The following is a 21,196-nucleotide window of genomic DNA, read 5'->3' on the forward strand; positions in this document are numbered from 1 at the left end:
ATTTCACTCCCATGTCCTGGGGCTCCAGTTCTTGTCCTGATAACTTGCCTTGTGTCCTGGGATGCCCCTGAAGCCCCATCTGAGTTGGAGGCTCCATCATCTGCCTTCTTGGGCGTTTGCAGTTTGCCCATCTAGGATACCCCAACTCTGAGCTTTGCACAGAAACCCAGACTCCCCTGCTACTCTCTCCTGGACTGTGTGACCTTCTCTTGCACAGCTTACTCTGCCGGCCACACTGACCCTCCCTGACCCTTGGGTCTTTTTCTGCCTAGTGGTTTGCTGTCAGTGACTGACCGTGGCTGTAGAATCATGAGCTACATGAAGAAATCTCTTCGCTGGGAAGCATGCAGCCCCTCTTGAAACACTGTCTCTTCTTGCTAGGGGAGCATGCACATTCTCTTATACCACTGTAGGGTCATTGGCTGGTGGAAAGGGGGCTCCATCCATCCAGCACTGGGGACTGCATATATCCAGGTAATTGGACATCCACTAATTTCTGCTTCCCATCTTGCCACATGGTCCCCATTGCAAGGGTAAGGAGGAAGGAGTCTTTCAGGTCCTTCCATTGAGCACAAAGAAGTGAGGTAAGTAGAGGAGATGCCAGAACTTCTGGGCTTGCCATCTCCTGTGCAGCACAAAGACAATTTGTCATCTCTGTGCCTTATTTTAGGGCCTTCTTGGAAATGCACAGGTCCCACTTGACTTTGAATGTTCCATTGCTATAAATAAGGAACTCTTCTCAGTTCAGTGTGGGAAGAGGGGATGGAGAGCTGCAATTTGGTCCCAAGCCTGCTGTTTGCTCCAAGTATCGGCCAAATCCATTTTACAAGCAATTGGCATTACGGTTATGGTTGATGGTATCATAAAACCTTGGCCCTGATGCCCAATGCCATCATGACTTTCCTGACAGCTCTGTCTTAAGGCTGCTGTTTCGTAGCAGTTAAGCCCATGGAGGCTCAGCAACCTCTGTGGGTAACAGGAACATCGGCACTTACAGCGATAATAAAATCCCGAGGAAACCAAATGCATTCTCATAAGCTGGCAGGATGAATGTCACCTCCCCTATTAATTATGCAAATGCAACCTGAGTCCTGGCTGCACTTAATTTCCCCACTTCCCAAGGACTAAGTTTGTCATGAGTGAAAAAACCACTCTATAAATGTCACCTTGTTGGTTTGGTGGCTACGAGCTGTCAGAGAGCCAAGTTATCAGTTGGGAGTAATTAATGGGCTTGTGGAATTTTTTTGTTGTTTATTCTTTTTTGTTCTTTTTGCAAGTGTTGTCATTTCTGGCCAAGACTGAAGTTCAGCTGTCAAACCAAGGGCCCGGACAAGTCTGATGGGCCTGGGCAGGGTGTGGCCTGGACAGGTCTGATAGCTACTCCCTAATGGATATCTCCTTTAGAGAAGTGATAAGGAGGTGTGAGCAGCGCTCATTTCAATTGACTGATCACCCTGTTATACCAAGGTTGTGCTAGTGGAAGTGGGACGTGTCTGGAGAGGTATGTCAGCATGTACCTACAATAGTGGCAGTGATGGCAGCCAGCTGGGACCCGAAACACAGAGGGACCCTGAGGCCAGTACTCACGGTGCCTGCGTAGTGAACGAGCTCGAAGTGGGCCTCGGGCCCCTTGCCCTTGCCCCCCTTGGGCTTCAGGAAGTTGCTGGACTTGCCCAGGTGATTGTCATACAGGGCTGCCTTGAACGTGGCATCGGTGGCTTTGGGGAAGACACACTGTTCCTCCAAGATGGAGAAGATGCCCATGGGCTGGGAGGGAAGGGAACAGGGTGATGTTAGAGGAGGTTGCAGGTCCCAAAAGAGGCCAAACTGGCACTGAGCCCAGGGCCAGTGTAGAAATGCATCAGACACCCACGTGGCCATCCAGGAAGCAGGACTCTGTGCAGTGACATCTGGAAACAGTGCCTGGTGACATCTGGGAACAGTGCCTGGTAACATCTGGGAACAGTGCCTGGTGCTCTGTGGCCTTGTCATTGAACACCATGGCCATTAAGACTCGAAAGAGGCTGGATTCATCGAGTCCAACAGAAGGGAAGACTGAGATCTGAAGGGACCAGATAGCTTCCCAAACGCTAATCCCACTAAACAGTGGCCCCTGGCAAGCTTGGCCTTCTGAAAAATGGGGACGTCAATGCCACCTATGCTCTTTGCTTTTGTTTTTTTATTTAATTTATTTGTTTTGAGACAGAGTCTCACTCTGTCACCCAGGCTGGAGTGCAGTGGCGCGAGCTCGGCTCACTGCAACCTCCGCCTCCAGGTTCAGGTGATTCTCCTGCCTCAGCCTCCCAAGTAGCTGGGATTACAGGTACCCGCCACCACACCCAGCTAATTTTTGTATTAGAGATGAGGTTTTACCATGTTGGCCAGGCTGGTCTCAAAACTCCTGACCTCAGGTGATCCACCTGCCTTGGCCTCCCAAAGTGCTGGGATTACAGGCATGAGCCACCATGCCTGGCCACAATACACATTCTTGAAGGGGACTATTTGCTGAGACCTTCCATGTGGATGTGGTTATAGGCGAAACTATTGTATTGCCTGGGTCAGAGCCTGACTCTGCCACTCACAGGTTGTGGGACCTTGGACAAGCGAGTTCCCTTCTCTGTACCTCAATGTTCCCATCTGTGAAATGCGTGTAATGAAAGTATCCCCTCCCCTACATACAGTAGGTTGTGATGATCCAGTGAATGGTGGCATACAATAGCCCAATGAACAGTAGTCATTGCAGTCACTTCAGTACCCATTTTGCAGATGGGGAGCTAGAGGTCATACCAAGGAAGGTCATCAGTGGTGTCACTGACTTCCCTGAAGCCAAGTGCCACCTCCCTGCATGCGCCAGTGACATCCCTTGGCCCTGGCCTCTTCCAAGCCCCTCCTTTGAGAAGCAAGTCACCTTTTCCAGGAGGTCGATGCAGGCCTGCAGGTCGAGGCCAAAGTCGATGAAGACCCACTCGATGCCTTCCCTCTTGTACTCCTCCTGCTCCAGCACGAACATGTGGTGGTTGAAGAACTGCTGCAGCTTCTCGTTGGTGAAGTTGATGCACAGCTGCTCAAAGCTGTTGAACTGTGGTGGCAGGAGGGCAGAAAGAGGGGTGTCAGCACAGGCACAGAGAGAGCCTCTCCTAGGTTTGAAAGAAGTGACCAAAAGCAACACAAAACTTTGCAGAGGGCCCACTAGTGTCAGGCACTGCCCTAAGTGCCTAACAATGGCCATTCAGCACCCTATGAGAAGCAGCTCTCTGTTCCCTCCTCTACAGAGGCACAAAGTGGTTTAACACATGCCTCCGGCCACACAGTATGATGTTCAGACCCAAAATCCAGGCAACCAGACTTCAGCCCTGGATGGTAGACAGGTAGATGGTAAAACCCTGTCTCTACTAAAAATACAAAATTAGCTGAGCATGGTTGCACATGCCTTTAATCCCAGCTACTCGGGAGGCTGAGGCGGGAGAATCACTTGCACCCAGGGGGTGGAGGTTGCAGTGGGCTGAGATGGCTCCACTGTACTCTAGCCTGGGCAAAAAGTGTGAAGCTCTATCTCAAAAACAAAACAAAAACAAAAACAAAAAACACAAATAAAAATAAAAAAAGAGATGAGGTCTCACCCTGTTGCCCAGGCTGGTCTCAAACTCCTGGGCTCAAGTGATGCTCCCACCTCTGCCTCCCAAAGTGCTGGGATTACAGACATGAGCCACTGCATACGGCCCCAGTCTGAATAGAAATCATTGAAGAAAGAACCATTTTCTTTCCAGGGATGGAAATCACTCGAAATGCTCTATGGATCTGAACCCCGTATGCCTGAGGGCAGTTTGTCTTTTTCTCTGTAGTTTTTCTCCTCCTCATCTGTAAGATGAAGGAGTTTAAGGGGTGATATGGTTTGGCTCTATGTCCCCACCCAAATCTCATCTCGAATTGTAATCCCCACATTGGATCATAGGGTCAGATTTCCCTCATGCTGTTCTCGTGATAGCAAGGGAGTTCTCATGAGATCTGATGGTTTAAAAGTATTTGGCACCTCCTGCCTTGCTCTCTCTCTCCTGCCACCATGTAAGATGTGTCTGCTTCCGCTTTGCCTTTCACCGTGATTGTAAGTTTCCTGAGGCCTCCACAGCCATGCAGAACTGTGAGTCAATTAAGCCTCTTTTCTTTATAAATTACCCAGTCTCAGGTAGTTCTTTATAGCAGTTTGAAAATGGACTAATAAAAGGGGTTTACAAGCTTTTTTTTTTTTTAAGTGGTGAGCTGATAAATCAGCTCTTCTTAAAAACCAAACCCCTGATTTATAGTGTTTGCCAATTTCCATGGTGTAAATATTCAAGCCATGGCTAATTTCAAGCTATCAACATGATGTCAACTGGCTCACAGAATTCCTGAAAATAACACAATCTTGTTAGCCAGTACAGGCTGGCTTCAGCACACCACTCATCCCATCCTTAAAGTTCACACCATTCTTTATGACTTGGCACCATACAAATGAAGCTGGAAATTTCTGGAGTCCAAAAGTCAGAGATCCAGTGGCAAACCGAGATTGGTCTGCCCCAGGTCCAAGGTGAGAAACAAGAGAACTTTATAACTTATATAAGCAAAAAAGTAGCTTATATAAGGAGGACAGCCACCCCAAAGCAAAAACCAAATGTAAGGCCAGGCCCACCTCAAAGATCTCAAAGCCAGCGATGTCCAGCACTCCAATGAAGAACTGCCTCTGCATCTTGGTGTCCAAGGTCTTATTAATCCTGGCCACCAGCCACTTGAACATCTTGTCATAGACAGCCTTGCCCAGAGCCCCAATGGAGTTTTGGCACTGTTCCATGTTCTGACCTTTTTGCACAAACTCATTGCCGACTTTGACCCGGGGCCTGGTGATGCCCTTCTGCAGTTCACCAGAGTTGAGACCCATGAGATGGGCGACTTTGTCAGCCACTGAGTAGAGATGGAAAAATCAGGTGAGTGCAAGGAAGATGTTGCCATGTCCAGGAGAAACCTGGCAACATCTCTTGTGGTTCAGGGATGGGGTGAAAGGCAGGGTGGAGGAGATCCCATTTTGCCAATGAGAAAACAAAGACGTGGTAGTTTCTACACTTGCTCAAGGTCAGGTGGCAGCTGGGCAAGGTGGCTTATGCCTGTGATTCCAGCACTTTGGGTGGTTAAGGTAGGAGGATCACTTGAGTCCAGGAGTTTGAGACCAGCCTGGGCAACATAGCAAGACCCCGTTTCTAAAGAAAAAAAAAATTCAGCCAGGTGTGGTGGCGTGTACCTGTAGTCCCAGCTACTAAGGAGGTTGAGGCAGGAGGATCATTTGAGACTAAAAGGTTGAGACTGCAGTGAGCCACAATTGCGTGACTGCACCACTGCACTCCCACCTAGGCAACAAACCGAGACCCTGTCTCAAAAAATAAATACAAATTAAAACAACGACGACAACACAAAACCAAAATCACGTCTTGACTCTCAATTGTGCCTTTCTGAAAATATCAATGTCTGAACATGCATGGTTTGCAGTCACATAGAGCTGGCATATCCCTGAAATGGTCACAAAGCCCTGGAAAGCAGGGAACTCCCCACACTGGCCACCTTGTCTCTGAGCAGCCCCAGCCCTAGCCCCAGCACCCACCCTCAGTGGTGTCCACTTCAGCTTGCTCCTCTCTGGGCTTCTGCTTGAACTTCATGTTCCCAAAGTGCATGATACCTCCCGTCAGCTTATACACGGCCATCTTCTCCTCGGCGCTGAAGCCCAGCACATCAAAGGCTTCCTGCAAAGCAACAGAGAGATGAAGTCACGTGACCCCTGGCCTCTCATTCTACATAGTGGAGGCCATAGGACTGCCACGGTGGGGCCACGCCAAAGGGCCACTGTGGCAAGGCATGGACGCTGGAATTGGACATCCCCTGAACAGGGAGAGTTCTGTTTTCCTCCAAGGGGCCCAGATCAGATGTTCTGCAATATAGTCATTTTATTCATTTACAATAACCTCTCTGGCTTCTGTTTTATCATCTGCAAGATGGTGATGATAAGGATAGATCAGAATGATGTGACAACATTTAGTCCAGTGCTCGGCACATAGTAAGTGCTCAAGAAAGGGAGGTATTATTATTGTTATTTTATTTTATTTTTTGAGATTGGGTCTTACCTTTTTGCCCAGAGTAGAGTACAGTGGCACGATCATGGCTCACTGCAGCCTAGAACTCCTGGGCTCAAGTGATCCTCCCACTTTAGCCTCCCGAGTACCTGGGATAACAGGTGCGTGCCACCACACCTGGCTAATTTTATTTATTTATTTATAGATGGAGTCCTCCCTCTGTTGCCCAGGCTGGAGTGCAGTGGCACAATCTCTGCTCCCTGCAACTTCCACCTCCTGGGTTCAAGTGATTCTCCTTCCTCAGCCTCCCAAGTGGCTGAGATCACAGGCTTGCGCCACCACGCCTGGCTAATTTTTTGAACTTTTAGTACAGACGGGGTTTCACCATGTTGGTCAGGCTGGTGTTGAACTCCTGACCTCAAATGATCTCCCTGTCTTGGCCTCCCAAAGTGCTGGGATTACAGCTGTGAGTCATCATGCCCGGCCAGTTATTTTATTTCATTTTTTTGAGATAGAGTCTTACTTTGTTGCCCAGGCTAGAGTGTGGTGGCATGATCATGGCTTATTGCAGCCTAGAACTCCTGGGCTCAAGTGATCCTCCCACTTTAGCCTCCTGAGTAGCTGGTTATCATAACAGGTGCGTGCCACCACACCCAGCTAACTTTTAAATGTTTTTTTGCAGAGACAGGGTCTTACTATCTTGCCTAGGCTGGTCTTAAACTCCTGGACTCAAGCAATCCTCCTGCCTCAGCCTTCCAAAGCACTGGGATTAAAGGTGTAAGCCACCGTGCCTGGCACTATTATTACTGTTAAGGCTTCATGCCAGGTACTAGGTGAGGGGAAGGCAAAGATAAATCAGGAATCGATTTTGTTGTCCAAGAGGAGAGAGAACCTAGTACACAAATAATCCTAACAGGAGTCATGAGTGCTTAGTGTCGTAAGAGGAGCCAGGGAGTGCGGTGGGGACCGGGAGAATGACAGAGTCACTTCTAGCTGGGCTGGGGAGGAGGAAAAGTTGCATGGGGTTGATGGCCCCTGAAGTCCCCATGGAATTCTAGTTCGACTCTGCAAAGAGAAACTCAGCTTGCTAAAATGGGCTTGGAATAAAACGCTGACTGCAACCCCAGAAATCTCCAGGGAAGATCTGGGCAGCTGTCTGGCAACTCTAAGTGGGCTCCTGTCCCCACCGCCACCCCAATCTAGTGGCCATGCACGCAGAGTCCCAAGCCTTCTCCCTGTCCTGTTCCAGCTCTGCCTGCCCACTCACGTCTGTGATCTGCAGCTCCTCCTTGTCGTCCATGTTGTCCACCATGGTGACGCCTTGGCTCACCCAGTGGTATTCCTTAGGGTTGGGGACCAGCAGCAAACTCTCTGCCAAGAGCAGCAAAGCAGGTTAACCAATGGTGGACATGCGGTTTTCTTCTCTGCCATCTCTAACCTCTCCTGTCTTCCTTCCTCCCTCCCTCCGTCCCTTCTTCCTTTCCTTCCTCTTTCTCTCTCTTTCTCTCTCTCTTTCTTTCAATAGGGTCTGGGCTCTGTCACCCAGGCTGGAGTGCGGTGGCACAATCATAGCTCACTGCAGCCTTGAACTCCTGCGCTTAAGTGACCTGCCTGCCTCAGCCTCCTGAGTAGCTGAGACCACAGGTACCACCACACCTGGCTAATTTTTGTTGTTTATTTATAAAAAAAAATTTTTTTTGAGACAGAGTCTCGTTCTGTCACCAGGCTGGAGTATGGTGGAGCAATCTCGGCCCACTGCAACCTCTGCCTCTCGGGTTCAAGCGATTCTCGTGCCTCAGTCTCCTAAGTAGCTGGGATTACAGGTGCACACCACCACACCTGGCTAGTTTTTGTATTTTTAGTAGAGATGGGGTTTCACCATGTTGGCCAGGCTGGTTTTGAACTCCTGACCTCAGGTGATCTGCCTGCCTCGGCCTCCCAAAGTACTGGGATTACAGGTGTGAGCCATTTTTTATTTTTTGTAGAGACAGGGTCTTGCTATGTTGCCCAGGCTGGTCTCAAACTCCTGGGCTCAAGCGATCCTCCTGCCTTCGCCTCCCAAAGTGTTGGGATTACAGACATGAGCCACTGCACCTGGCTGAGAATTGCATTTTTATGTGAAGTCTCCCAATCTCAAAATGCTGTTAATTTAAAAGTATACTTTGTCCAAACAAATAAAGCCCACCTGTGGGTGGGGAATGGTACTCAATGCCCTTATTTCTGGCTGGGTTAGGAGGTGTGTGTGTGTGTAAGACTGAGTCTTCATCCCTCCTCCCACTTTATGTCTGGGCAGGTCTGCCGTGGACAGTTGAGCATGTTGGCGCCTGCACAAGGGCATCCAGTTGAGTGGGTGAGTGTCCTCCACTCTCTGAGCTGTGTGCCTCGTGTGGGCTGCGTCTGCCAAGAGGAGAGCCTGTTGGGACTGCGCATGCAAGCACTGGCAGAGCCCATCGTGGTCTTGGGCTGATCCCCGTGCTGCTGCCCGAGCGCCAGGCTCAGAGGCAGCAGGTTGCAGACACAAACGGTTTAAAGCCTCACATCCCCTGTTTATATCCCAGATTTTGCAGGTACTCAAAGCTTCATCTGTGAAATGGGCCCACAGTGGTCCTCATCTGGCTACTGTGAGGATGCCATGTGCAAATAGAACTTGGAGAAAGTTCCCTGTAACCCATTCACATGACTTTGTTTGTTTTTGAGATGGAGTCTTGCTCTGTTGCCCAGGCTGGAGTGCAATGGAGTGATCTTGGCTCACTGCAACCTCCTCCTCCCAGGTTCAACCAATTGTCCTGCGTCAGCCTCCTGAGTAGCTGGGATTACAGGCACCTGCCATCATGCCCGGCTAATTTTTTTGTATTTTTGTAGAGATGGGGTTTCACCATGTTGGCCAGGCTGGTCCTGAACTCCTGACCTCAGGTGATCCACCTGCCTCTCCCTCCCAAAGTCCTAGGGTTACAGGCATGAGCCACCACGCCCAGCCCCATTCACATCACTTTAAACTGAAGACATTATCACAGAACCCCAGGAGTGACACGAGACTCCCTACACATGGGAATTCCTTCCTTATGGAAAAGAAGAAAAGCAAGGTCAGGGGCAGGTGGATAGACATAAAGGTCTTTACCAACAAGTTCAGGCTTCTTGTTTGAGAGAATCTGGTAGAAGATGTGGTAGCTTCTCTCGGCTGCTTGCTGTGAGATGACACGAGATTTCTCTAAGAGATCTGAAAAAGAAGTAAAGATCCTGGTGAGTACACAGCTGTTTCCCTGGAGTTCAGGGCTCCATACAAAGCAGGAATCCCCTCCATAAAGCCCAGAACAATCACCAGTGGTGAGCCCCATGTTTCGCTCTTCCCAGACAGGCAGCCTCCAGGGATCTGACTGCCACGGAGGGAGTCCTGGGAACGGGGCCAGCCTCCTGGGCACTAACAGGCTGCAATCAGAAGGACCTCCTACTTAGTTTAATGCTCCTCTGTTGCTGTTTCGAAATTCCTGTATTGTTGTTATGATTTTTAGAGACAGGGTCTTGCTGCGTTGCCCGGGCTGGAGTGCAGTGGTGTGATTATTTATTTATTTATTTATTTATTTTGAGATGGAGTCTTGCTCTGTTGCCCAGGCTAGAGTGCAATGGAGTGGTCTCGGCTCACTGCAACCTCCGCCTCCCAGGTTCAAAGCAGGAATCCCCTCTCCTTAAAACCCAGAACAGTCACCACTGGTGACTGTTCACTGCAACCTCTAACTCCTGGGCTCAAGCGATCCACTTGCCTTAGCCTCCTGAGTAGCTGGGACTACAAGCATGTACCACCATGCCAGGCTAATTTTTCACATTGTTTTGTAGAGATGGGATCTTACTATGTTGCCCAGCTGGTCTTGAACTCCTAGGTTCAAGCAACCCTCCCGCCTCGGCCTCCCAAAGTACTAGGATTACAGGCATAAGCCACCTCGCCTGGCCTGAAATTCTTGGTATTTTTTAACAAAAGCCCTTCATTTTCATATTGCACTGGGCCTCACAGATCATGTAGCTGCCCAGACAAACCCTCCAAGGAGGGCCTGACTTACAGCTCTCGATGTCGGCTCCAGCCAGTTTCCCTGTGGTTCCAAAGTGGATTCGGATGAACTTGCCCTGAGCAGGGAAGAGAGGGGAGGGATCAGGAGGGAGGTCGGCCACAGCTTTAGAGCAATAAATGGCCCAGAGTTGGCCAAGGGTTGCTGATCGGGGCCTGCGGGGATGTAACCGGGCTCTATTGCAGTAGTGGATTTCCCACGAAGATAGGCAGAGAAGCACACGGACAGGTCTCAGAGCTAAATCTAGGGTCTGTGGTTTGAGGCATTGTCAGGGAGAGAAGTGCCAGCAGGAGGGCTGCTACCCTTTGGAATTCTGTGTAGAGAGCAGGCATCATGCGAATTTGGAGCACCTCCCTTGCTTCTTTATCGGGAGATTCCGTGTCAATTCCTCTCTCTGGCTTGCATGGCAGAGCCATCAGTAAATTCTCCCGGAAACAGGACTCTCTCTCTCTACCTCGGCTGCTCCTGGGCCTGTCTGCACTCACCTCTGTTCCTCCCCTCACCCCCTGCCAGCCCTGTTTTCCCAGGCTTCGTGCAAGCTCACTGCACTCTGCCGATGGGAAGCCCCAGAGGAGATGCAGGAGTGAGGGAGATAAGGCCAGGGCATCGCTCACTCTCTAGTTGGCGTCTCAGGGTGCCTCTGTGATTGCAGCTCCCGCCAGATAGCTGCACTGGTTTAAGAACCCACTAGAACCCTAGGACAGCACCTCTCTTATGTCCCTCCAGCCTGGAAGGAGGTTGCAGCTTCTTCCTGCTGTTAATCTGTCTCCCCAGGTGACCTCCCAGCCCCTCCATCCTCATGCCAAGGTTCTGCATGAAAGCCACTTGACTTAAATATTAATACTAAAGAGGGGTCTGTTTGCTGATTAGATACTTTTTACACGGTCTTGCTCTGTTGCCCAGGCTGGAGTGCAGTGGCATAATCTTAGCTCATTGCAACCTCGACTTCCTGGGCTCAGGTGATCCTCCCACCTTAGCCTCCCAAGTAGCTGGGACTACAGGCATGCATGGCCATGCCTGGCTAATTTTTATTTTTTATAGAGATGGGGGCTGGTCTCGCTATGTTGCCGAGGCTGGCCTGGCAACTCTGCCTGGGCTCAAGGGATCCTCCTGCCTTGGCTTCCCAAAGTGCTGGGATTACAGGAGTGTGCCACTGTGCCCAGCCTCCTTCTTTTATGCTAATAGAGATTTTGTTTTTTTCTTTGTTGAGAAATGTAAGACTTGGATACATCAAAGAAAACCAATTTCTGAGGGGAAAAAAAATCAAAACAAAAAAAAGTTAACCCTGTCCGGGTCTCTGCAGAACCCAGAGAATGTTTTCGTACCATTGAAAAATTCTACGTGCTTCATAATTGATGTTTTGATACAAAATGACCTGTTAAATTTGCAATTTGTAGTTCTCAGTGTTGAGGCTGATTGGACCGGTTAGGAAGAGTCTTCAAATCTTGAACTGAATTCCACGAGGGATTATTTGTCTTTTGAATTAGTTTTGCCTCGTTGCCAATTTGATTCTGATTGCTGTGCCTTAAACATCTCTGGGAAGGGGATGTCTTCACTTGCCCCGACCCTTTGGCCTTAATTTAAACCAGCCTCAATTTCTTTAGCTGGGGGCGGGGTCACGACACCTGTCTCACCACCCAGGGGGCCTCTCATGCAGCCCCCACACTTACGAAGCGAGAGGAGTTATTGTTCCTGGTGGTCTTGGCGTTCCCGAAGGCCTCCAGCACGGGGTTTGCCTGGATGATTTGATCCTCCAGAGACCCCTGACGCAGAAAGAAACCCAAAGTTAGTTGGCCGCCGCCTGGGAGGCCAGGGCTGAGGGACTGCAAATGACAGTGGCTCATGTGCTGGGAACCCAGGAGGAGAATGGCCTTGGGGCAGCCAGAAGATCCGGGCCAGAGGGGCTGCATGTAGTAACCTGGGAGGAGGGCCCCTGCCTGACAGTGGCTGTCTCCCTGTGGCTCCATGACCCTGGGACGGGCACCTGGGGACATGGGCAGCCACTTGGACTTTAGCTACTGTTTCCTCACTTTGCTGTTGGCAGAGAGTCCTCTGAGCAAGTCTGAAACCCCTCCCTACACATCCCCCCACCCCTTTTTTGGCACAGGGTTTTGCTCTGTTGCCCAGGCTGGAGTGCAGTGTCGCTATCTTGGCTCACTGCAGCCTCCAACTCCTGGTCTTAAGTGATCCTCCCACTTCAGCCTCCTGAGTAGCTGCGACTATAGGCACATGCCACCCCTCCCAGCTCATTTTTAAAGTTTTTTGTGGAGATGGTGTCTTGCTATGTTGCCCAGGTTGGTCTCGAACTCCTGGACTCAAGCGACCCTCCCACCTCAGCCTCCCAGAGTACTGGGATTATAGGCATGAGCCACTGTGCCTGGCCTCTGTCGGCCTTTTACAGTTGCCTTAGCTGGCTGCCCAGCTAAGGCTCTTTGTGCCCCTGGGGCAGCCAGGGCCTGCAGAAGCCACTTAACAGGCAGCAAACTTTCCTGTTTCTCCTCTGCCAAGTACAAGGGGCTCTGCTACCTGTCCCTCTGGACGCAGACTTGGCCTGGGGCAGCAGAACAAGTCCTCGGGGAGAAGATCCTGATTTATGGCCACCTTCTCCCTGTGTGACCCCATCCAAGTCACTTCGCTCTAAGCCTCAGTCTCCTCATCTGTAAAATGGCCCCAAGCTGTGAGCAGCTGTGAAGATTGAAGGGTCGCCACTGTGTGGGTCACAGAAGCCTGAAGATGGAAAATAGACCCTGGCCCCACCCAGTCAGCTCTACCTTCTTATCTGTGGTCTGTTTGCCAGTTCCTCCGATATTGGCAAAGTACTGGATGACCTTCTTCGTGTTCTCAGTCTTACCAGCACCAGATTCTCCACTGCAGGTGGAAAAAAAGAGCGGACAAGAGAAGCGGGAAGAGGGGGCGGTCAGCCGCAGAGAAAAGAAGCAAGACCAGCCTGGCCAACAAGGTGAGACCCCATCTCTACTAAAAATACAAAAGTTAACCAGGCACAGAACTCATGCCTATAATCCTAGCATTTCGGGAGGCCGAGGTGGGAGAATCACCTGAGGTCAGGAGTTCGAGGCCAGCCTGGCCAGCATGGTGAAGCCCCGTCTCTATTAAAAATACAAAAATTAGCCAGGCATGGTGGCACGTGCCTGTAATCCCAGCTACTCGGGAGGCTGAGGCAGGAGAATCGCTTGAACCCAGGAGGTGGAGCTTGCAGTGAGCCGAGATCGTGCCACTGCACTCCAACCTAGGCCACAGAGTGAGATTCCATCTCAAAGAAAGGAAAAGAAAGGTGCTCTTTTCTTTTCTTTCTTTCTCTGTCTCTCTTTTTTTTTTTTTTTTTGAGAGAGTCTTGCTCTGTCGTCTAGTCTGGAGTGCAGCGGTGTGATCATAGCTCACTGCAGCCTCAACCTCCTGAGCTCAAGCAATCCTCCTGTCTCAGCCTCCTGAGTAGCTGGGACTACAGGTGTGCACCACCACACTGGCTAATTTTTTGTAGAGATGGGGTCTCACTATGTTGCCCAGGCTGGTCTCAAACTCCTGGGTTCAAACGATCCTCCTGCCTCAGCCTCCCAAAACCCTGGGATTACAGGTGTGAGCCACCACACCTGGCCTCAAAGGTACACATTTCTGTTCACATTTCACCCCCTAGCTAGGACAGACAGGCAGGTGGGGAGGTCCAGGAGACAGGGAGGCCACCCCATCAGTTTAGCAGGTGCAGCCTCACCCGCCCTGCTAAGCCCACTCACTGCCTGCAGAGTTCCAAACAAAGTCCCACAATTAATTCTAGGAAGGCTTAATTATATGTGTAAGACACAGATCTAATTATATGTGTATAGACTGAGAGATGGAAGAGACACTTACGTGATTAGCATAGACTGATTTTCACGATCTGTAGGGAAGAAAACAAGAAACAGGAAGGTGTAATTAGGAAACATTTAGAAACTAGGCATTCAACAATGCCCCAGCCAGTCAGGGCTTCCCCAGATTCCAACTGGCTTAGATCATGGTCTTGGCTACACTTGGAGGTCAAAATTCAGGATCCTGTGGGATCTGTGGCCCCGTGCCCATCCCTGCAGTGTACACCCTTGCAGAAAGGATCAGGAATTTATCAGCCACTCTTTCTACCAGCCCACAGTTGCCATAAAGCTACCCAGCCCTAAGCAACATAAAGAGAAATGAGGACAAAAATCACAGAGGACTGGCCAGCATGACTCATGCCTGTAATCCTAGCATTTTGGGAAGCTGAGGCTGGAGCCCAGGAGTTCAAGACCTGCCTGGGAGAGATGGTGAAACCCTGTCTCTGAAAAAATTTAAAAATTATCTGGGCATAGTGGAGCGTGCCTATAGTCTCAGCTACTCAGGAAGCTGAAGCAGGAGGATTGCTTGAGCCCAGAAGTTCTAGACTGCGGTGAGCTAAGATTGCACCACTGCACTCCAGCCTGGGCAACAGAGACCCCATCTCTTAAATACAAATCATGGCCTGGTGTGGTGGCTCATGCCTGTAAACCCAGCACTTTGGTAGGCCGAGGTGGGTGGATCACCTGAGGTCAGGAGTTCAGGAGCAGCCTGCCCAACATGTTGAAACCCCATCTCTACTAATAATATAAAAATTAGCTGGGCATGGTGGCACATGCTTGTAATCCCAGCTACTTGGAAGGCTGAGGCAGGAGAATTGCTTCAACTCAGGAGGTGGAGGTTGCAGTGAGCTATCGCACCATTGCACTCCAGCTTGGGCGACAAGAGTGAAACTCCATCTCAAAAAAAAAAAAAAAAAAAGAAAGAAAAAAAATCACATAGAGGAATCACTATAATATGCAGCAAAGATCATACAGGTAATAGTTAAAAGCATTAACTTGAGCTCTGAGCAAGTTACTTACCTACTTGCCTTGGCATCCCATGGGTTTGTGAAGCTTAAATGAGATAGGGTGTGAGGTAGGGCTGGTGCCTAGCAAGTGCCCAGCACACTCACTGAGCCCTGGCACCCGGTAGCAGCAGCTGCTGCTCAACATTTAGCAAAGAACTTCAACTGGTGGTTCAGGGTCAGGGTTAGGATGGGGTATCACAAAGTCTTAATGCGTCTGGAGCCACAATGGCAAAGGAAGGCTTGTCTCCCGCCACCCCTGCCCCAGCAGAGCCCACCTCGACGCACCCATGAGCATGTCGTGGTAGGCGTTGTCAGAGATGGAGAAGAGGTGAGGTGGCATCTCTGTGCGCTTCTTGCCCTTGTACATGTTGGCCACACGGGCCCCGTAGATGGGCAGCCACCTGTAGGGGTTGACTGTCACGCAGAACAAGCCCGAGTAGGTCTGGTGGGAGGGAGGGAAGATGGTCAGCTGGTTCTTCCTCCTGGTACCCTTTTCCCCCAGTGAAGTTCCCTTTAGGCCCCAGTTTATCAAAGAACAAGCTGTGAAGAAGGTAAGCTTTCTGCCCGGTGTGGTGGCTGACGCCTGTAATCCCAACATTTTGGGAGGCTGAGGCGGGTGGATCACCTGGGGTCAGGAGTTTGAGACCAGCCTGACCAACATGATAAAACCCTGTCTCTACCAAAAATACAAAACAATTAGCTGGGAGTGGTGGTGCGCACCTGTAATCCCAGCTACTCGGGAGGCTGAGGCAGGAGAATCGCTTGAACCTGGGAGGCAGAGGTTGCAGTAAGCCAAGATCGTGCCACTGCACTCCAGCCTGGTGACAGAGTGAGACTCTGTCTCAAAAACAACAAAACTCAGACTTCTGGAGGCAAAATCTTACGAGTATCTGAGTCTGTTTTCATTAAGCTAAATGAGGCTTATCTTTAATATATATTTGTTTTTGTTTTCTTTTGGTTTAATTACAGACACTCCTCAACTTAAGATGGGGTCACATCTAGATAAACCCATCATATGTTGAAAATATTGTAATAGAAGTCGATTTATGATATTTTCAACATATGATGGGTTTGATCATAAATCGAGGAGTGCATTGAATGTGTATTGCTTTTGCCCCATCATAAAGTCGAAAATCATTAACTTGAACCATTGTAAGTTGGGGTCCATCTGTATTTGAATAGGTAACACTGTCACTGTGGCAACATATATACTGCAAAGTATATACCACTTGCTCCCTGTCCACCCCTACCCTCACCACAGGTAAATGCTGGGCTAGTTTCTTTTGCTCCCTTCCATATATATATATTTTTATTTATATATGTTTTGTGGATGGAGTCTCATTCTGTCACCCAGGCTGAAGTACAATGGTGCCATCTAGGTTCACTGCAACCTCTGCCTCCCAGATTCAAGTGATTCTCCTGCCTCAGCCTCTTGAGTAGCTGGGACTACAGGTGCACACCACCACACCAGGCTAATTTTTGTATTTTTGGTAGAGATGGGATTTCGCCATATTGGCTAGGCTGGTCACAAACTCCTGACCTCAAGGGATCCACCCACCTCGGCCTGCCAAAGTGCTGGGATTACAGGCGTGAGCCACTGCGCCCAGCCTATAGTACTGTTTTGTATCTTACTTTTGTCACTTAATATATCTAGCTTTCCATGAGAGTCCATTGAGAGATGTCTGGGGTGATTCAAAAGCTGTGGAATCTTCACTGTGTGGTTGCAGCTCCCTACTTGTGGCAGCTAGGTTTGACCACCTATCTTTTTCTTTTTTTTTTCTTTTTCTTTCTTTTTTTTTTAGAGACAGAGGCTTGCTCTGTCTCTCAGGCTGGAGTGCAGTGGTAGGATCATAGCTCACTGCAGCCTTGACCTCCTGGGCTCAAGCGATCCTTCCACCTCAACATCCCAAGTAGCTGGGACTACAGGCATGTGCCCAGTAAGCCTGGATAATTAAAAAGTTTTTTTTGTAGAGATGGGAGTCTTACTGTGTTGCTCAGGCTTGTCATGAACTCCTGTCCTCAAACAATCCACCCACACTGGCCTCCCAAAGTGCTGGGATTATAGGCATGAGCCACTGCACCCAGCCTTGACCTACTCTTAAAAAGAGACCCCAACTTTCTTTTCACTCCAAGATTGCAATTTTGTAGGAAATCACCCTGTTTTAAAAAAAAGAACAGGAAGGCCAAGTGCAGTGGCTCATGCCTGTAATCCCAGCACTTCGGGAGGCTGAAGCAGGCAGATCACGAGGTCAGGAGTTCGAGACCAGCGTGAGCAACATGGTGAAACCCTGTGTCTACTAAAAATACAAAAATTAGCTGGGCATGGTAGCGCATGTTTGTAATCCCAGCTACTAACAGGGCTGAGGCAGGAGAATCGCCTGAACCTGGGAAGTGGAGGTTGCAATGAGCTGAGACTGCGCCATTGCACTCCAGCCTGGGCGACAGAGTGAGACTCCATCTCAAACAAACAAACAAACAACAAAACCCCAGAAAAACCAATTACATCATTAAATAAATGAAGAGCAGGAAGAATAAGTGAAGATAGAAAATGGCCAAATCTATGAACCTTAAATTTCCCTTCTCCTTGCTGGACAGTCACATTGACCTCTAAACCCTCCACCAAATACTTAGTTTCAGTTCAACTTTAAACCCTTCCATTTTGAACCAAGTAAGAATAACTGCTCCCCATCCACCCCTCTCCCTGCCACCAGCTTCTCCTTAGCATGACTGGGATATGCTGAATTTTCAAAAGGAAACTTGTTACGTAGAAACTGATCCACAGGAAAAAAGACTAAAGAGATGATGAGGGAAACCCAGTGGAACAGCTGAGAGTATGACACACGGTGTCTCATCCCGGGACGCCAGCCATGGAATCGCTCTTCCCCTCCAGCCTGTCTCAGCTGTGGGGTGGGGGCAGACAGCAGCCTGGAAGCCAGTTACCTCCCTGCTGTGGTCAGAAGGAATTGAGAGAGAAGCAGCTGGGATCATGGGAGCAGCCCTTGCCAGCTAGAGTTGTTGCACTAGTGGCTCTATCGAGGCGCTTTAATGTAGGAGGGGACTCCCTGCCCTGGTCTCTCAGGCTATACTCCACAGAGCCTGCAGTCCCTTGGCCCAAAGTCATGATGTGGTCACCCAGGAGGAACAAGGGCTTGCATGCAGAATAGCCCCAGGTAAGCCCTGGCCCTGAGCTTGACCTTTGAGCCTGCACCTTGACATGCTCAGCCCAGGCTCCAGGCTCCAGGCTCAGCTGGGAGTGGGTGTGGCTCTCTCTCTCTCTCTTTTTTTTTTTTTTTTTTTGAGATGGAGTCTCACTCGGTTGCCCAGGCTGGAGTGCAGTGGCGCGATCTCGGCTCACTGCAAGCTCCACCTCCCGGGTTCCCACCATTCTCCTGCCTCAGACTCCTGAGTAGCTGGGACTATGGGCGTCTGCCACCACCCCCGGCTAATTTTTTTTTTTTTTTTTTTGTATTTTTAGTAGAGATGGGGTTTCACCGTGTTAGCCAGGATGGTCTCAATCTCCTGACCTCTTGATCCACCTGCCTCGGTCTCCCAAAGTGCTGGGATTACAGGTGTGAGCCACCGTGCCTGGCTGGGTATGGCTCTTTCTAGACCTGGGGTCCAAGGATGCCCTGCTAACCTCCAGACTTAGCAAATATCTTCAAGAGCTTTTCAGAGAACTTCCAGCACCACCTGGGTCTATGGTGCTGCTGGGGCCTGAATCTAGAACTACAGTAGTATTAAAGCAGGATGAATCTGGGGTCACAGAAGCCCTCTTGGCTATAACCATACGCCCAGGGAGGAGGAACCCCCGGCAGGCCCTCACCTGGGAATCAGGCTGCACCTCACCTATTCCTACCAGATAAGCCTCTTTTCTTTTTAGTAAAGACATCTAGAGAGGCAAACACCAACACATCCTTAGACAACCCATTTTGGGAGTTAAGCTGCAACACCTTCAGAAAATCATCTTTCTGTCTTAAGATTTCCAAGATGCTCAAAGGACTGATTGTAACTCACTCTGGTCATCATGTCAGACAAAGTGAAACTGAACTTCTTCAAGGATGCAGTCTGTTGTCCTTCCTAAGTGCCTCAGGCTACAATTACATCACATTTCCTCAATGTTTGTTGGATGGATGGTGGATGAGTGTTTTGATGAATGATTGAATGGATGGATGGATATTTGGTTATTTGGTTGGGTGGATGAGTGGATGGATGGATGAATGGATGGATGTTTGGTTGATGGATGGAGGGATGGATGTTTGGGTAGGTGGATGAATGTTTGGATGTTTGGATTGATGGATGTTTGGATGGATGGATAGGTGTATGGATGTTTGGATAGGTGGATGAATGTTTGGATTGATGGATAGATGTTTGGATGGAGGGATGGATGGATGAATGTTTGGATGTTTGGGTTGATGGATAGATGTTTGGATGGATGGGTAGATATTTGGATGGATGGATGGGTGTTTGGATGGATGAATGTTTGGATGGATGAATGGATAGATGGATGAATGGATAGATGGATGGATGGACTTCTAATAATGGCACATGAAGTCACTAGGGGAAAAATGATGTTTTGATTTGAGAGTTTGAGGAAGAGGGGTGGAGCCTGAGGAGGAAGATTTTTGGGTGACAGCCTCAGCAAAATGTGTTTCAGCTGCTCATGGATATGGTGCCATTACTGAGATGCCGAAGGCTTTGGGTGGAAATTCTTTTTTTTTTGAGATGGAGTCTCGCTCTGCTGCCCAGGCTGGAGTGCAGTGGCCGGATCTCGGCTCACTGCAAGCTCCGCCTCCTGGGTTCACGCCATTCTCCTGCCTCAGCCTCCCGAGTAGCTGGGACTACAGGCGCCTGCCACCTCGCCCGGCTAGTTTTTTTTTTTTTTGTATTTTTTAGTAGAGATGGGGTTTCACTGTGTTAGCCAGGATGGTCTCGATCTCCTGACCTCGTGATCCGCCCGTCTTGGCCTCCCAAAGTGCTGGGATTACAGGCTTGAGCCACCGCACCCGGCCTGGGTGGAAATTCTAACATGTCAGAAATGTGGTCCCTGTGCCTTTGTCTAAGTCATAATGTGTATTGAGAGCTAGGCAGGGTGGAGTAGCCACCCCCCTCCTCATCAAAAGAAGAGCAGAAGATCTGCAGTCACTCCTTCCTCCCCATGCTCACCCCATCCCCGGCACTCACGTAGATCCTCATGTTGGTGTAGCGTTGGCGCAGATTGTCTAGGACACTGGCCTCATTCAGGAAGGTCATGTCTGCCATGTCGCTGGCCTGGTAGAATTTGGGTGGGTTCATCTGCTGGATATCATCCTTCTTCACAGTGAGCGTCTGGGGAGGGTCAAGACACAGCAGCACAGGCATCAGGAAATAGTGCCGTCCCAGGCATGGGGCATCTGGCCCAGGTCACCACACACCCTCCATGAAGGAGATGGAGTGGAGCATCCAGTGGACCGAAGTCCTGGTCCAGCCACGTCCCCCAGTGTGTCCTGGGATGGGGAGGCACTTCTGAGGCCAATGCAGCTTCAACTGCCTCCTCTCTGAAGTTGAGATGACAGTAGTCTCCTTGGCAGGTTGCTGGGAGAATTATATGAACTGAAGTGGAATCATGTAAAAATACCTTATAAACTATGACATTCCCTCCCTATGTTACAGAGAACCTCTGGGCTGTGCTTCTTTTCCAGCCAAATCCATCCTGATAGGTGATCAGAGCTTACTCTTTGATCCCATGAACACTTTGCAAAGATGTGACTCTTGGCTGTCTGCCTTGAGAGTTAGCGGTGATTTTGAAATAGCAATGAGCTTTTCCATTTCACTTTTTTTTTTTTTAAAGACTAAGTGCAGTAATGAGAAGGGTGGGTGGAAGAGTGGAACAAGGATTTTGATCTGTAACTGACCATGAACAATTAATTGAGATAACTCACTACCTTCAGACCAGCCAAACTTCTCCATTTTTAAATTTTTAATTTAATTTTATTTTTTGAGACATAATCTTGCTCTGTTGCCCAGGCTGGAGTGCAGTGGTACAATCAGCTCACTGCAGCTTCGATCTCTTGGGCTCAAGTCATCCTCCTGCCTCAGCCTCTCGATTAGCTGGGACTACAGGTGCACACCACCACGCCTGGCTAATTTTTATTTTTATTTTTTCTAGAGACAAGGTCTTGCTATGTTGCCTATGCTGGTCT

The 21,196-nt window shown here is 49.5% G+C and overlaps 1 protein-coding gene across 1 annotated transcript in view; it reads right to left on the reverse strand.

Moving 5' to 3' along the window:
- The window catches only part of LOC140710616 (myosin-16), a 28,720-nt gene extending 8,191 nt beyond the window's left edge, over positions 1-20,529 (reverse strand). Inside the window, exons 1-13 of the mRNA XM_073012792.1 lie at positions 20,199-20,529; positions 15,303-15,459; positions 14,015-14,042; positions 12,922-13,018; positions 12,155-12,184; positions 11,821-11,913; positions 10,145-10,208; positions 9,211-9,309; positions 7,360-7,463; positions 5,627-5,765; positions 4,667-4,935; positions 2,909-3,079; positions 1,588-1,767 (exon numbers count right to left, since the gene is read on the reverse strand). Of these exons, the coding sequence (XP_072868893.1) occupies positions 1,588-1,767; positions 2,909-3,079; positions 4,667-4,935; positions 5,627-5,765; positions 7,360-7,463; positions 9,211-9,309; positions 10,145-10,208; positions 11,821-11,913; positions 12,155-12,184; positions 12,922-13,018; positions 14,015-14,042; positions 15,303-15,459; positions 20,199-20,375 (1,608 nt within the window). The 5' untranslated portion in view covers positions 20,376-20,529. The remainder of the gene's footprint in view (positions 1-1,587; positions 1,768-2,908; positions 3,080-4,666; positions 4,936-5,626; positions 5,766-7,359; positions 7,464-9,210; positions 9,310-10,144; positions 10,209-11,820; positions 11,914-12,154; positions 12,185-12,921; positions 13,019-14,014; positions 14,043-15,302; positions 15,460-20,198) is intronic.
- Between the last annotated feature and the right edge of the window lie 667 nt (positions 20,530-21,196).

Source organism: Chlorocebus sabaeus, chromosome 28, assembly GCF_047675955.1.
Source record: "Chlorocebus sabaeus isolate Y175 chromosome 28, mChlSab1.0.hap1, whole genome shotgun sequence".
In the NCBI taxonomy this organism is placed as follows: domain Eukaryota; kingdom Metazoa; phylum Chordata; class Mammalia; order Primates; family Cercopithecidae; genus Chlorocebus; species Chlorocebus sabaeus.